Here is a 12,527-nt window from a genome sequence, read left to right as displayed (position 1 = left end):
CCAGTCCCGCTAGGGGTATACGTGTGTGTGTGTGTAGATGGAGGAGGCGATGGGAGAGAAGGGGGCAGAGCTGGAGGGGGTTTGGGGCTGGGGGGCGATGGGGCTGCGGGCGCATGCCCATGGTGCAGGGCGCAGGGGGGTTTCGAGGTGAAACCGTGCAAGTTTGGGTGCTGGAGCCCGGCTCTGAGCTCCCAAAAAGCCCCGTCCCGGGGAGGCGAGCCCCCGGCTGAGTTATTTTAACATTTGTCGCAAGCTTTTTCCTTGCGCTCCCTCTCCCCTTCAAGTCGGAGGCGTGCGGATTTCGAAGCGAGCCAGCGCTGCCAAATCTGATCTCCCTGACGGGGGAAGCAGCTTCCCAGAGCTCGGCAGATTGGAAGGGGTGTAGCTGAAGGCAAGATTTTGGCTCTCCGAGTCCGCGGGGGGGCTCCCGCAGCGTGCAAAAAAAAAAAAAAAAAAAAAAAAAACGAGCCAGCCCGGCCTCCCAACCCCCCTCCTGCTTTTTTTGGGGGCTGTTTTACTGCCCCTCCTGGCCCGATCTGCTGGCCCCAGGGTTGAATACAGGCCGGAATCAGCTCCGGATCCCCATCCTCCCCTTGCCCGTGTAAACCTGGAGGTGGTGTCACTCCGGTTTTGCCGTGCCACCCAGCATGGCACGGGGCACACGGGTGGCACACGTCGCCGCCAGCCCTCCGGGCAGCTTTGGGGGGCGACGTGCCACGTGCTGGGGCCGTGTGAGGAGCCAGCACATCCCCTCCTTGGCCCAATATCCACTTTATTCCGCTTTTTTTCCCCACGGTGGCTTCCAGGACGTGCTGTCCCCAGGATGGGGGGGACACCGGGTGCTGCACAAACGGCTCCAGGGACAGCCCGGCCCCTGCAGATGGTGGCGACCCCTTGGAGCTTGGTGTCCTGGTGGCGATGCGCCCGGCTCCGTCGGGGTTTTGGGGGTTATCTGGGGGGCTGGGGGGCTTGGGGGTTGTTGGGGTGGGAGGGGGCAGCCCCGGGCACTGCCCCCCTGCCTCCTCGCTCAGGGCCAGAGCTCGTTCTGGAAGCGTTTGGCTCTTCCAGGGGAGAGGCCTTTCGCTCAGCCCCTGGCATTAAATAATTAAACGGGGGGGAATAATCGTCGGCGAAACCCCCTCGGGTTCGCACTTCCTCGGGCCCTGTGATTGCCGATATTTTTTTGGGTGAAATATGACCTTTTTTATGATCAAAGGGGATCGGAGTTCCAAAGGAAAGTGAAAAAAAAAAAAAAGAGAGAGAGAGAGAGAAAAAAAAAAAAAAAGAGGGCAAGCATTTTCTTTTTCCCAATCCTAGCGGTCTGGTAAAGTTTCTTTAGACATGCAAAGATTTACACACCTTTCTGCAGGGTGCCTTAAATTACCCTCCGACTCTTTACACATTTCCATGAGCAGAGCAAGAACAGTAAGTCATTGAGAAATTAACTGGCCTTTCAGTAATATCCCCTGTCGGCCTTTCAGAAGGAGAATGTCTAATGACTTTTTTGAAGTAGAGGTCAGGGTTTGCTTTTTTTAAATAAAACAATCTGTATTAATGCAATTTCCTTTTTAGCTCTAGGATTTGCTTTTTTTTTTTTTTTTTTTTTTTTTAAGCATCATTTTTTTTTTAACTCCGCCAGCCACACAAGGCATCTGAAGCTAGACCCATTTGTCTGAAACCCGCTCTCCTGTCGTTCCCCAAGCCTCTCGTGTGAGATCTTCTCCTTTTTTTTTTTTTTTTTTTTTTTGAAAAATGCATTTTAAGCGATCAAAACTGGACCTTCGGAGCTGGCAAGGTGGCTCTCAGCCGTGCTGAGCAAAGCATGTTTGGTGAAAACGCAGCCAAGCACGTTTGCTGTGCCTAAACCCGAGCGGGGCGAGCGCTCCGACACCGCCGAGAGGGGCTGGGGGACCAAAGCTCAGCTCCCTGAGGGTGCCTTAAAAAAAAAAAAAAAAAAAAAAGAAGGACAATTTAATTTGGGTTCATCTCAATTTATGTCCTTCTAGGGGATTCCTGGTGTTCCTGAGCCACCTCCCGTGGCTGTGCCGCGCTGGGTGGGAGCGCCGCGGGCACCGGTGCTGCGTGGTGCACTCGGGGCTCCTTTCAGTACCAAAATGCTCATTCTCCTCGATATTCCCCAAATCTTGCCCTTTCTATATTATTCTGCAAAGAAACTGGGTTGGGGTGCCCGCATCCCCAGGGTTTCTGGTTATGTGCCCCGTAACGAGGAGGACGCACGGGATGGAGACGGGGGCTCGTGGTGCCTGGCCAGGACATGGAGAGGGTCTTGGGGTGGGTGGCACCACTGTGCCCTGCTCCATGCCAAGCCCCCTCCCCAAAATTAGGCTGGAACAGCCTCGGGATGGCACCTCTGTGCCCCCCCCCAGGGGATGGGGTCAGCCATCCCCACAGCAGCACCCCAAACCTCGCAGCGCTGGAGGTGCAGAAGGGCCCTGTTGACCCACGAGGATGGGGCAGCTCGGGGCCAGCTGAGCCACCACGGGGGGGTATCGGGGCAAGCACCGTGCTCGGTTTGGCCCCCAAAATATGGGCACCCCCCCCATATTTCAGCATCCACAAGTGGCTCCCAGCCCTGCAAGCACCCAAGGGTGCCTCGTGCCCCACCTTGTGCCCCATGCTTCATCCTTGCCCCCCCCCCACAGCTCCTTGTCCCTGGTGGCATCGTGCCCCCCCCCAGCCCGTGGTAAAGGTTTTTCTCCTTTTCTCCCCCATTCCCCGTTCCCCCCGGTTCTGTCTCTTTCTTTTCGCTCATTCTTTCTCTCGCTCTCTTTCTTTCCCTGCCAGGAATCCCAGTCCCAGATGAACCAATACTCCGTGGCTCTGCTATTTCCCTTTTATTCCCCCCCCCCTACAACCCCCCCCAACCCCCTTCAACGGCGAGATGGGAAAAGAGTGAACTAAAAAAAAAAAAAAAAAAAAAAGAAAGAAAAAAAAAAAAAAAGAAAAGAAAGAAAGAAAGAAAAAAAATCAAAGCTGCACATATTGGATCCAGATGTGCTCACAGCCCTTTCCAGCAATTTAATTAAATTCCCCCAGACAGCCAGGAGGATTTCTTAATGATCAAATTTCCCTGGCTTTCCTCCTAAAATGCCCCTCTTTCTTCGGCTCGCCGCTGCTCTGTCTCCCTGATGGATCGCCAGCTCGCATTCTTCCCCGGCCGCCCCGCCAAGGCGCTGGGGAGGCCGGGGCTGATCCCGGCCGGGCACCGGCACGACGCCCGCCGTGACCCCAGGGGGGGTCTTTGGGGTCGGGGTCCCCCTCGTGTCCTGCTCACCAGCGTTCAGTTTTTTGTCTCAGACCCCTTTTGGGGTGAATTCCCTCCAAATGGGGAAATTTCCTCCGGGGGAGGTTGGGTCTAGGAGGTCTCCAGTGGTGCTGTGCGCACGGGGATGGTGGCGATGCCCGGTCCGCGGAGGATTTGGGGACCCACAGAGGATTTTGGGGGGGTTCATGGAGAACTTGGGGGATCCATGAAGGGTTTTGGGGCCATGGAGTGTTTTTGGGGGATCCACGGAGGGTTTTGGGGATGGGGGCAGGAGAAAAGCGCCCAGGCAGGGTGACCTCCTCGCCCCCCCTGCCTCACGCCGCGAGCTGGAAGCGCCCCGCCAGAATGAAAGAAATCCCCCGAATAAAATAAAATTAAAATAAAATAAAAAATAAAATAAAATAAAATAAAATAAAATAAAATAAAATAAAGTAAAATAAAATAAAATAAAATAAAGTAAAATAAAATAAAATAAAATAAAATAAAATAAAATAAAATAAAATAAAATAAAATAAAATAAAATAAAATAAAATAATAAATAAAAGTAAATAGGAAACTTGAGGCGGCTTCGGTTAGGGCCGGCTCTCCGGAGCTCCATGCAGCTGGAAATTCCACCGGAATAACAATAATAATAAAAATTAATAATAATAATAACAAAAACAGTAATAATAATAATAATAATAATAATAATAATAATAATAATAATAATAATAATAATAATAATGATAACGGCAGGGAGGGGGCACCCGCACCCTTGGGTGCTTCCTGGGGGATGGAGGAGGTCGGGGCACGGGGTGGGGGTGTGCATGGCTGGGTGTGCACGGGGTGAGCGTGCACTGGGTGTGCGCGTGCACGGACGCGCGTGAGCGTGCAATGCGTGTGCACGGAGCAGTGTGCAAGGAGGGGGGCGGTGCGCGTGCACCTTGTACGTGCACGCGCCCGGCTGAGCACGCCCCCCCCCCCCCCCGTGCGCGCCCCCGCCGCCGCCGCTCCCCCCCCCCCGCCGTTCCCCACCTGCCGCGCGGCCTCTGCTGCCCCCTGGCGGGCGCGCGCACCAGGCCACGCCCCCTTTAGACCACGCCCACTCAAACCACGCCCCCCTTAAACGACACCCCAATGATCCCCTAGACCACGCCCCCTTAGACCACGCCCAAACTGCCTCCCACCCAAACCACGCCCCATATATGAGGCCACGCCCCCTTGTAGTCCACGCCCCCCTGTTTGACCACGCCCCCTCCGGGCTTAGCCGCCGGCTTCCGCTTCCGCTCCGGGCAGTGGCGGCGGCGGCGGCGGGCAGGTGGGGGCGGCGGAGGGAGGGCTGCGGCACCGGGACCCCCCCAGGGGCCTTGTGGGACCCTCGTGAGCCTCAGGGGGCGGCTGGGAGGCCCCGGGGCCGTGCTCCGGGCTCTGTCCCGGGTTTGGGAGGGTTTTGGGAGGGTTTGGGGGGGGTTTGGGGCTCGCCCCCCCCCGGTGAGGGGCCTGCAGGGCCCTGGGGCCCGGCCCTGTGTGTGGGGTCTGGGCCTGTGCGGGTGGGGCCGGCCCCGGGCCCGGCTCTGCCCTGTGCTGCCCGCAGGAGATAAGGGCGAGGGGTGTGGGGGGGCTGTGCTGCCCTTTGTGGCCTTTTATAAAGCTCTAAGGCGGCTGGGGGGTGTTTTTGAACTGTTAAATCTCTCAAAACCCGCGTTTGTTTGGAAACAGGGGGAATCCCGTGGAATTCAGGCCCTGCTGGCGTCTGCCCGCCACAGTCCTGCGTGGGGCAAGGCGCCACTGCCATGCAGGGGCCCCCCCGGGCGGCAGCAGCATGCCCTTCCTGCACGGCTTCCGCAGGATCATCTTCGAGTACCAGCCCCTGGTGGACAAGATCCTGGGGCTGCTGGCGCTGCAGGACGCGGCGAGGCGGAGCGAGCTGGAGAGGTGACGGGATGGGGCTGGAAACGGAGCTGTCCCGGGGGGCTGCCGGTCCCAGGGACCCTTTGGGAGCGTGGGGTTGGAGCAGCGCAAGCACGGGGCTGTGTGTGCTCCCCAGGAGCCTGCCTACGTCAATAAAACCGCACCAGGTTGCGGGACAAGAGGAGAGAGCAGGGCTTTTTCTTCCTCTTGGGTGCTGCTTTGACCTCTGCAAACCCGTCTGAGACGTGTAATGCTCAGATGAGTGACCGTCTCTCTCTGTGCATCCCCAGCCATGCCTGCCTGGGCAGCGACAGGAGCCAGCTCTCGGCTGTGAGGCGAGTTTTGGAGAGGGAGACCCACTCCCCCTTCTACCAGGAAGGCGTGAGCTATGCCCTGCTGAAGGTCACCGAGCTGGGGCTTGTCACCGCCGCGGAAATCCTCCTGGAGTTTGGCGCTGACCTCAGCTTCGAAGGTACGGCTGCTGGGAAGGGGGGTGGGGGGCGTGCGGGGCTGCTCCCTTCTCCAAAAAACACGGCGTGTTTCTGCCCCCAGACCCCGTCACCTACTACACCCCGCTGCACATCGCGGTGCTCCGCAACCAGCCCGACGTGGTGGAGCTGCTGGTGCGCCACGGGGCGGACATCAACCGCAGAGACCGGGTACGGACCTGGCTGCCTGGGGACAGCTCCCCCCTCGTGTGTCACCTGCTGTTGGGGGCCTCCTGAGACGCTGCCTTTGGCCAAACAAACCCGTCCCTGCTGCGGTGGGTGGGAGGAGGTTGGGTTAACCCAGCTGTGGTCACTGGGATGCTGTGGAGGGGCTGTCGCTCTTGATTTTAATGGGATGGGGTGAAATAAATGCTCTGATGTTGGCCGTGATGAAGCCCTAGCAGGGGGTTTATAGAGGAGCTCACAAAGAGGCGTTAATGCTTGTGTTTTTCTCCCCCTCGATCTCTGCAGATCCATGAGAGCAGTCCCCTTGATCTGGCCAGCGAGGAGCCCGAGCGGCTGTCGTGCCTCCAGAGGCTGCTTCAGCTGGGGGCTGACGTCAACGCAGCCGACAAAAACGGTGGGTGTGCCCCCCCGGGTGCTCCTGCAGAGAGCAGGGAGCCGCTTCTGGGGTGAGCGTTTCTAGGTGGAGCTCTTTTTTTTTTTTATTATTTTTATCTGTCTTCTCCCGCTGCAGGAAAGACAGCCTTGCTGCACGCCCTGGCCAGCAGCGACGGCGTCCAGATCCACAACACTGAGAGCATCCGTCTGCTGCTGGAAGGAGGTGAGGAGAAGCTCCCCTCTGCACACAAAAAGCCCCTCCAGGCTGATTCTTTGTACAGCAGCAGGTGCTGCCCTCCCGACTCTTTTACGTTCCTGACTGAGCAAGAGTAAAGCCCGGCAGAGGCAGGGTTAGGGCTGTCCTGGTCTCTCTGGCTGTGTTTTTTCCAAAGGATGCTTCCTAGATAAACGTATCAGATACAGAAATCATGCTCTCTGCTTCTTGCTTCTGGCAGGAGGTAGAATAGGATAAAGAGAAAAGCGTCTTTCTCAGAAATCAGGGCCTGCAGCGTGGCTCCTCGTGGAGCACGTGTTGGGCTTCTCATAACAGGGAGACAACGATCTTGTCCTGGTGTTTAAGTTCTGCCTGGGGCAGGCAGCGGGGAGGCCCTGGGAATTCTGTGGTCTCCTGGGCCCGTCCCTGGAAGGAGAAGGGAGCAGAGGAGGGTTTGGTGCTGGGTGCCCTCCGTTTCTCTGCGTTCCCAGTTCCGTTCTCCGTGTCTCCCCCCCAGGTGCAGACGTCAGGGCCACCACCAAGGACGGCGACACCGTCTTCACCTCCCTCATCTTCCTGCTGGGCGAGGGGGTGTGCAGCAGCAGCACGGAGGAGGCGCGGGTGACAAATGGCTTCTGCTTCCGCGTCGCCCAGCTGCTGCTGGCCCACGGGGCCAACCCCAGCGAGTGCCCGGCCCCCGAATCCCTCACCCATCTCTGCCTCAGCAACTTCAAGCACCACTTCGCGCTCCTGCGCTTCCTCCTCGAGTCGGGCGCTGCCTACAACTGCTGCCTCCACGGCCCTGCCTGCTGGTCGGGCTTCCAGCTCGTCTTCGAGTGCCTCTGCTCTCACCTCAGTGTCTCCGAAGAGGACAGCTTCTACGCGGACCTCCTGCAGAAGGGTCAGACTCTGCTGGAGCTCATGATGGCCAGCTCGCAAGCCATCCGGCTGCCCAGCAACTTTGAGGTCAACACCAGCAGCTGTAGGTACCACGGGGACAAGGTCAGGACTCTCTTCTGCTCCCTGAAGCAGCTGGAGCACACCCCCCAGGCACTGAAACATCTCTGCAGGGTGTTTATCCGGCAGCGCCTTAAGCCTTGGCCTGTAGATGTTAAAATCAAAGCTCTACCTCTTCCGGACAGGCTGAAGTGGTACCTGCTCATCGACCACGCTGCTGTTGGGCACGAGGACCTCTGAGCCTGGCTGGTGCCTCTCCACCTCCCCTCTCCACGCTCGTGGTGCCCGTGGCCAGCCAGCAGCTCGCTGCTCTGCACTGGGTCTCCCTGCAGCGAGGGGTGCTGCCCTCCCCGTGCCCACGGGGCCTCTCTGCTGTGTTTCAGGGCCGTGCTTCTCCGTGCACGGTGCTGCACGCGTGTCCTTGGAGGCTCTGAGATGAACACCTGCTTATTTTGATTTAATTTTACACCAGAAGGAGCCCGGGGGATACTCCTCGAGCACCTTGTTAGGGAGGTTGGCCCTCTGCGGGTGAAGAGGGCTGCTGGAAATCAGGGAGACACTGGGGAGAAAGGGTTGTGTGGGTGTTGGGTGAAGGGCCAGTGTGGCTGCACAGCTCCCCTCCTTCCAGCCGTGCTGGCTCTGCAGTGGGCAAAGCAGTGCCTTGGATGAGGGGCAGAGCTGTGAGACGCCTCTGGGTGCTGAGAGAAGAGGTGTTGCCTGTCCCAGGGGCTGAGCAGCAGCACGGAGAGGTGCCAAGTGCAGCCAGACCCCCAGGGGAGCGCTGGCATCCAGTTCTGTGCCTCCTGCTCTGCTGTGACGGGGGCAGGCCCTGCCTCTGCACCCCGATGTGGTGCTTTCAGCAGCCCGGCTGCTGAGCGCCCTCAGAGCTTTTGCCAAGAGCACTCGATCCTCTCGGCACGGGGGATGCGTCTTGGAGGCGCTGGGCTCTGAGATAAGTGGCTGTTTTTCGGTGTTGTGCGTGCAGGGAGGAGGATTGGGCAGCTACCTGCTCCGTGCCTTGCTTCTCCCTATCCCTGGGCCTTTTACACGCTCCTCTTTCACGAGCTCCAGCGCCTCCTGCCCAGGAAGAAAAAATTGCAGCAGAGCTCGGGGTTTTCTTGCCAGGCTGCTACAGAAAGCCCCGACCTTTGGAACTGGGCATGAAGGTCTCGTGTCCCAACCTGCTGCAGCCGTCTGGCAGCTCCTGGGCATCCCTGTGAAGTCCAAAAGATGCCGTGGAGCTGAGCCTTGCCCTCAGAACGGATGCAGAAGAGGAAGGAAATCATCTCCTGTGGGCAGGTATTCACAGCAAGCAGAGCTGGGATCTGCAGGGGTGTCTCCCCACGCTGCCCTCCCGGCAGCTCCTGTGCTTCACCTTCTCCCACCCTGTGGAATCCGGGCTGTGCGTCCCGAGGAACTGATGTTCAAAAACAAAACAACAAAATGTGAAATCCCTTGGAAAAGAGAAATTAAACAAAGCCTTTTGTAACAGCAGCCAGGGGCTCGTTTCTTCTGCAGGGGGGCTGGGGTGGTGACGAGGGCTCTGCGTGGGACCTGCCCGCTCGTTTCACCTCTGTGCTGGGTGGGAGGAATTGCACGGGAGGAGGCTTGGCAGAAATGCTCTGGATGTGGCAGGGGAGGAGCTGGGAGCGTTCAAAGCCGGGGGAGCAGTGCCAGGGTGTGGGGGGGCAGCTCAGAGCAGGTGCCCTGCTAACACCGAGTGCTCACTGGATCCCTTCTCAGGGTCACCGGGGCTGGTAAAAGTGCTCCAGGAGGCAGGGCAGGGCTTTGTCTGCGCTACCACATCTCCGGAGAACACGAGGGAGCCAGGATTACAGCTCCCTTCTCTTTTGCTGTGCACGTGGGAGGCCTCCTGGTGGGTTTAAAACCCACCTCAGAACCCCAGAAGCCGTAGCCCACTGCAAGGAAACACCGGGGGGGTTCTCCCATTTGCTTTACCCAGCTTGTTGCTGAGTTAAACCCTTGCTTCTGTGAGCAGCAGCGAGCTCGGGAGTGGGAAAAGGGGCAAACTCCCACGCGAGGAGGGGCGTCCAGCCCGTCACAGCCACACCAAGCCCTTAGTGAAGCAGGGAGCACCCATGGGTGCCCAAGGAGCGAGTGGTGTTGGGCAGAGCCCCCGAGCGTGGCCTCAAACCACGGCGCTGCGCCTGACAAAGCCCACGTGCAGGAGTGCGACAGCAGGAGCGTGTATTTGGCAAACACCTCTTTTTTTTTTTCTTTTTTTTTTTTTTTTCCACAACCAGCAGCAACTTTGGAAGACAAAGCCCCGTCCTCGCCACCAGCCCCGGAGGAGGGGGAGTCGCGACGCCCTCGCCGCTGGCCACCCCCCGGCGGTGAAGGCACGGTCCTCGCCCCCTCCCGGCCCCGGCAGGACCTTCTGTCCTTGCCCTTGCTGCTCCGAGCTGGCCTTGGAGAGAGACCCCCCCCCCCTCTCCGGCCGTCGGGCAGCCTCATCTCATGGCGAAGGTGTAGACGTGGTAGATCTCGTCGGGGAAGTTCTCCTGGCGTTCCTCGGCCAGGAGGTGCAGCCCGGCGCGGCGGATGATCTTGCGGACCACGTCCAGGTCCCTGCAGACGCTGCTGTCCACATCGTCCATGATCACTCCCTCCTGAGCCATGTTGTCCTTGATGACCACGATGCCGTTGGGCCGCAGCCCGGCGCGGCAGCGCTTCAGGAAATCGGAGAGGTGGTTGTCCGTGAGGTGTCCTAGGGGGGGAGCAGAGCAGAGAGGGGGGTTAGCGGGTGTGAGACCACCCCCCCGGGCAGCGTGATGGAGAAGGGGAGGCTGTTAGGATCCCTCCTGCTCCAAGCAGTCAAAATATTTGAGCTATTTTCAAGGGAGAGCTTGGGGGAGGGTCCAACTTGCATCCCATGGGCTCAATCCAGCTCTGTCCCACCCACGCCCTGGCCTTGAGGGTTTGGGGGAAAAAGACCCTACAGTGTGACACCCTCCACGGGGCAGATCCCAATCCCAGCCCTCCCTGGTGCCCGTGGGGCTGGACGGGGAGAGGACAGGCCACGGAGCGCCCCTCACCGATGACCCACTGGATCCAGATGACATCGTAGGAGTTGGGCTCGGGGCTGAAGTCCTGGAGGCCGCAGCAGAAGTAGTTGCGCACCCGCCTGCCCTCCTCGCCCAGGTAGCTCTTGGCCTTGGTGAGGAAATCCTCCGTCACGTCCACCATGTCCACCGTCTTGAAGAGGGGCAGCAGCAGCCGCTTGGTGATGCGGCCGATGCCCGCCCCGCAGTCCAGAGCGCGGCTCGTCCCCGTCCTGTTGGGGCCATCCTGGGAACGAAAACCACGAGGGGCTGAGCTCCCCGGAGAGGCAACCGAGCAGGAGCAGCCCAGAGGGAAGAGCTTTGGGCTTTGGGAGCACCTCGTCCCGTGTTACCTACCCGCAGGAAGCGCTGCAGGAATTTCCTGGAGCTGTTGATGTCGATGCTGGAGATGTGGCCGTAGCCCCCCAGCATGCCGTCCACCGTGGCGGGCACGTCCTTCCAGTACTTCTCCGCCTTGGAGTAGAACTCAAACTCGTCCTCCACCACCTCGCTCGACATGCTGGCCCAGCGGGGGACTCGCTGCTCTTCCAGGAGGGGAAAAAACACGGGTTGGGAACAAAGAAGCCCCCCAGCGTGAAGCCCCCCCAACCCAGTTAGGGCTCCCGGTGAGCCCCACAGTGGGACAGCACCACCGCCATCCCCAGCTCGGTGTCACGGCTGTGGGATCAGCTCTCTGAGCGTCCCAATATGTGCCTGACACCCCTTTCCCTCCCACCAGGGCTACTTCAAACCCTAAAAACTTCTAGGAACAACAAGCAGGAACAAGGACCTCAGTGCTGGAGAGTTTTGGAGACCCTCCTGGGCAGGGAGGGTCTCCAAAATATCCAACATACCCTAAAATCCCCAATTTTTTTTTTTTTGAAGGCTGACCCACCCATTTCACCTCTTCTGCCTCCTCTCTTCCCATTTTAAGAGCATTACCAGATCAAAACCCCCCAGGTCCAGGGGGAGTTGCTGGAAGTCCCCCCAAGCACCTCCCCAAGGGCTGTAAATCTCAGCCGTGCCCGTGAGCTAAGGCATTTGTGATATAACAAAACCAGGCTCTAAATCAGCCCTACAAGCCATAAATCCCCCTGGACACCCCATAACTCACCCCCCCAGGGGTCTGATTAACGCCGGGGGGGGATTAGCAGCGAGATTTGAGGTGGCCCAAGGCTAAATTCAGCCCCTTCCAACACCTCCACAGACAGAAATACGAGGGGTTCGTGGTGTCAGAGCACCCCAAAACCTTCCCCGGGGGGGCTTGGGGTGGGTTTGGAGACCCCCAAGGACCTCACCTCACTCCTGGGGGGCCAGCTTGGCGTGGAGCCGCTCTGCGCTGGGCTCTAGGGGGAGAAAAAAACATGTTTTTAGCCCCAAAATACTGCAGTGCTGCAGGTGGGGGGGGGGGGAACCCACCGCGGCCCCGAGGAGGTGGAGGTGAGACCCCCCCCTCCCCCCCCAGACCCCATGGGGACCCTGTGGGCACCCCCTGGCCCCACAGCCCCGTTTTGGGGGGGAATCCCCAAATCTGGGGAGGCTGCAGGCCGGGGAGGGGGCCTGGTTTTAGGCCTGGGGACCCCCCCCCGTTCCCTACACCCCCACCTCGGGGGTCTATAGGTGGGGGTCCCGGTAACCGGTGCTGGGGGTGCCCCTGCCCCCCCCACCCATTTGGGGGGCGCTGGGGGGGGGTCCCTATGCTGGGGGAGGGGGCACAAACCGGAGGGGTTGGGGGGGGGCTGGTGAGAGGCAGCGAGGCCTAAACGGACCCCCCCCACCTCCCCACCCCCCCCCCAGCTCCGTGTGGCCCCGCTGTGTGCGGGGGGGTCCCGGTGGCAACGGGGGGGTTCCTAATTTAAGGGGGGGGGTCCCGGTGTGGGGCTCCCGGTGCTTCCCCTTCTCCCCCCCACCCCCCAACCCCGTACCCGCTCCCCCCGGTGCTCCCCCCCCCCTTTTTCCCCCAAAATCCCCTCTTTTTCTCCTCCCCCCCCCCCCCTCACCGGGCGGCCACGGGCACCCACCGGGCGGCGGCGCTCCCCGTGACGTCACCGCGACGGGGGGGGGGGGCA

General features: G+C 59.7%; 2 protein-coding genes across 6 annotated transcripts; one reads left to right on the top strand and one right to left on the bottom strand.

Annotated features, from left to right (window-relative positions):
- The first annotated feature begins 4,519 nt into the window (after positions 1-4,519).
- On the top strand, positions 4,520-8,890 carry ASB6 (ankyrin repeat and SOCS box containing 6). Of its 2 annotated transcripts, none has more exons than XM_084493939.1 (7): positions 4,520-4,583; positions 4,985-5,182; positions 5,467-5,648; positions 5,729-5,835; positions 6,136-6,244; positions 6,362-6,448; positions 6,957-8,890. In XM_084493939.1, the coding sequence occupies exons 2-7, from the start codon at positions 5,088-5,090 to the stop codon at positions 7,634-7,636; spliced, it is 1,260 nt and encodes a 419-aa protein (XP_084350065.1). In that variant the 5' UTR covers positions 4,520-4,583; positions 4,985-5,087; the 3' UTR covers positions 7,637-8,890. The 2 variants fall into 2 exon arrangements, with proteins under 2 accessions (XP_084350065.1, XP_084350064.1); XM_084493938.1 differs by having other exon boundaries at positions 4,522-4,583; positions 4,985-5,200.
- A 697-nt stretch (positions 8,891-9,587) lies between these two features.
- Positions 9,588-12,527, bottom strand: NTMT1 (N-terminal Xaa-Pro-Lys N-methyltransferase 1). Of its 4 annotated transcripts, none has more exons than XM_084493940.1 (5): positions 12,459-12,527; positions 11,757-11,804; positions 10,816-10,998; positions 10,453-10,705; positions 9,588-10,124 (listed from the first exon to the last, which is right to left on the bottom strand). In XM_084493940.1, exons 3-5 carry the CDS (start codon positions 10,975-10,977, stop codon positions 9,868-9,870), a joined length of 672 nt encoding a protein of 223 aa, XP_084350066.1. In that variant the 5' UTR covers positions 10,978-10,998; positions 11,757-11,804; positions 12,459-12,527; the 3' UTR covers positions 9,588-9,867. The 4 variants fall into 4 exon arrangements, with proteins under 4 accessions (XP_084350066.1, XP_084350067.1, XP_084350068.1 ...); XM_084493941.1 differs by having other exon boundaries at positions 12,480-12,514; XM_084493942.1 differs by having other exon boundaries at positions 10,816-11,003; positions 12,480-12,494.

The sequence above is a fragment of the Aythya ferina genome (genome assembly GCF_964211825.1).
Source record: "Aythya ferina genome assembly, chromosome: 20".
Classification (NCBI taxonomy): domain Eukaryota; kingdom Metazoa; phylum Chordata; class Aves; order Anseriformes; family Anatidae; genus Aythya; species Aythya ferina.
Note: the sequence above shows the minus strand (reverse complement) of the source record. Positions and strands in the feature narration are given on the sequence as shown.

Excerpts from the sequence above, each read along its gene's own strand:
- ASB6 (XM_084493938.1), top strand. The coding sequence starts at position 5,088 with ATGCCCTTCCTGCACGGCTTCCGCAGGATCATCTTCGAGTACCAGCCC. Across the intron at positions 5,201-5,466 it reads AGGCGGAGCGAGCTGGAGAG|CCATGCCTGCCTGGGCAGCG; the intron begins GTGACGGGATGG and ends GTGCATCCCCAG. Across the intron at positions 6,449-6,956 it reads CCGTCTGCTGCTGGAAGGAG|GTGCAGACGTCAGGGCCACC; the intron begins GTGAGGAGAAGC and ends TCTCCCCCCCAG.
- NTMT1 (XM_084493940.1), bottom strand. The coding sequence starts at position 10,977 with ATGTCGAGCGAGGTGGTGGAGGACGAGTTTGAGTTCTACTCCAAGGCG. Across the intron at positions 10,706-10,815 it reads TCCTGCAGCGCTTCCTGCGG|GATGGCCCCAACAGGACGGG; the intron begins GTAGGTAACACG and ends TTTCGTTCCCAG. Across the intron at positions 10,125-10,452 it reads CTGGATCCAGTGGGTCATCG|GACACCTCACGGACAACCAC; the intron begins GTGAGGGGCGCT and ends CTCCCCCCCTAG.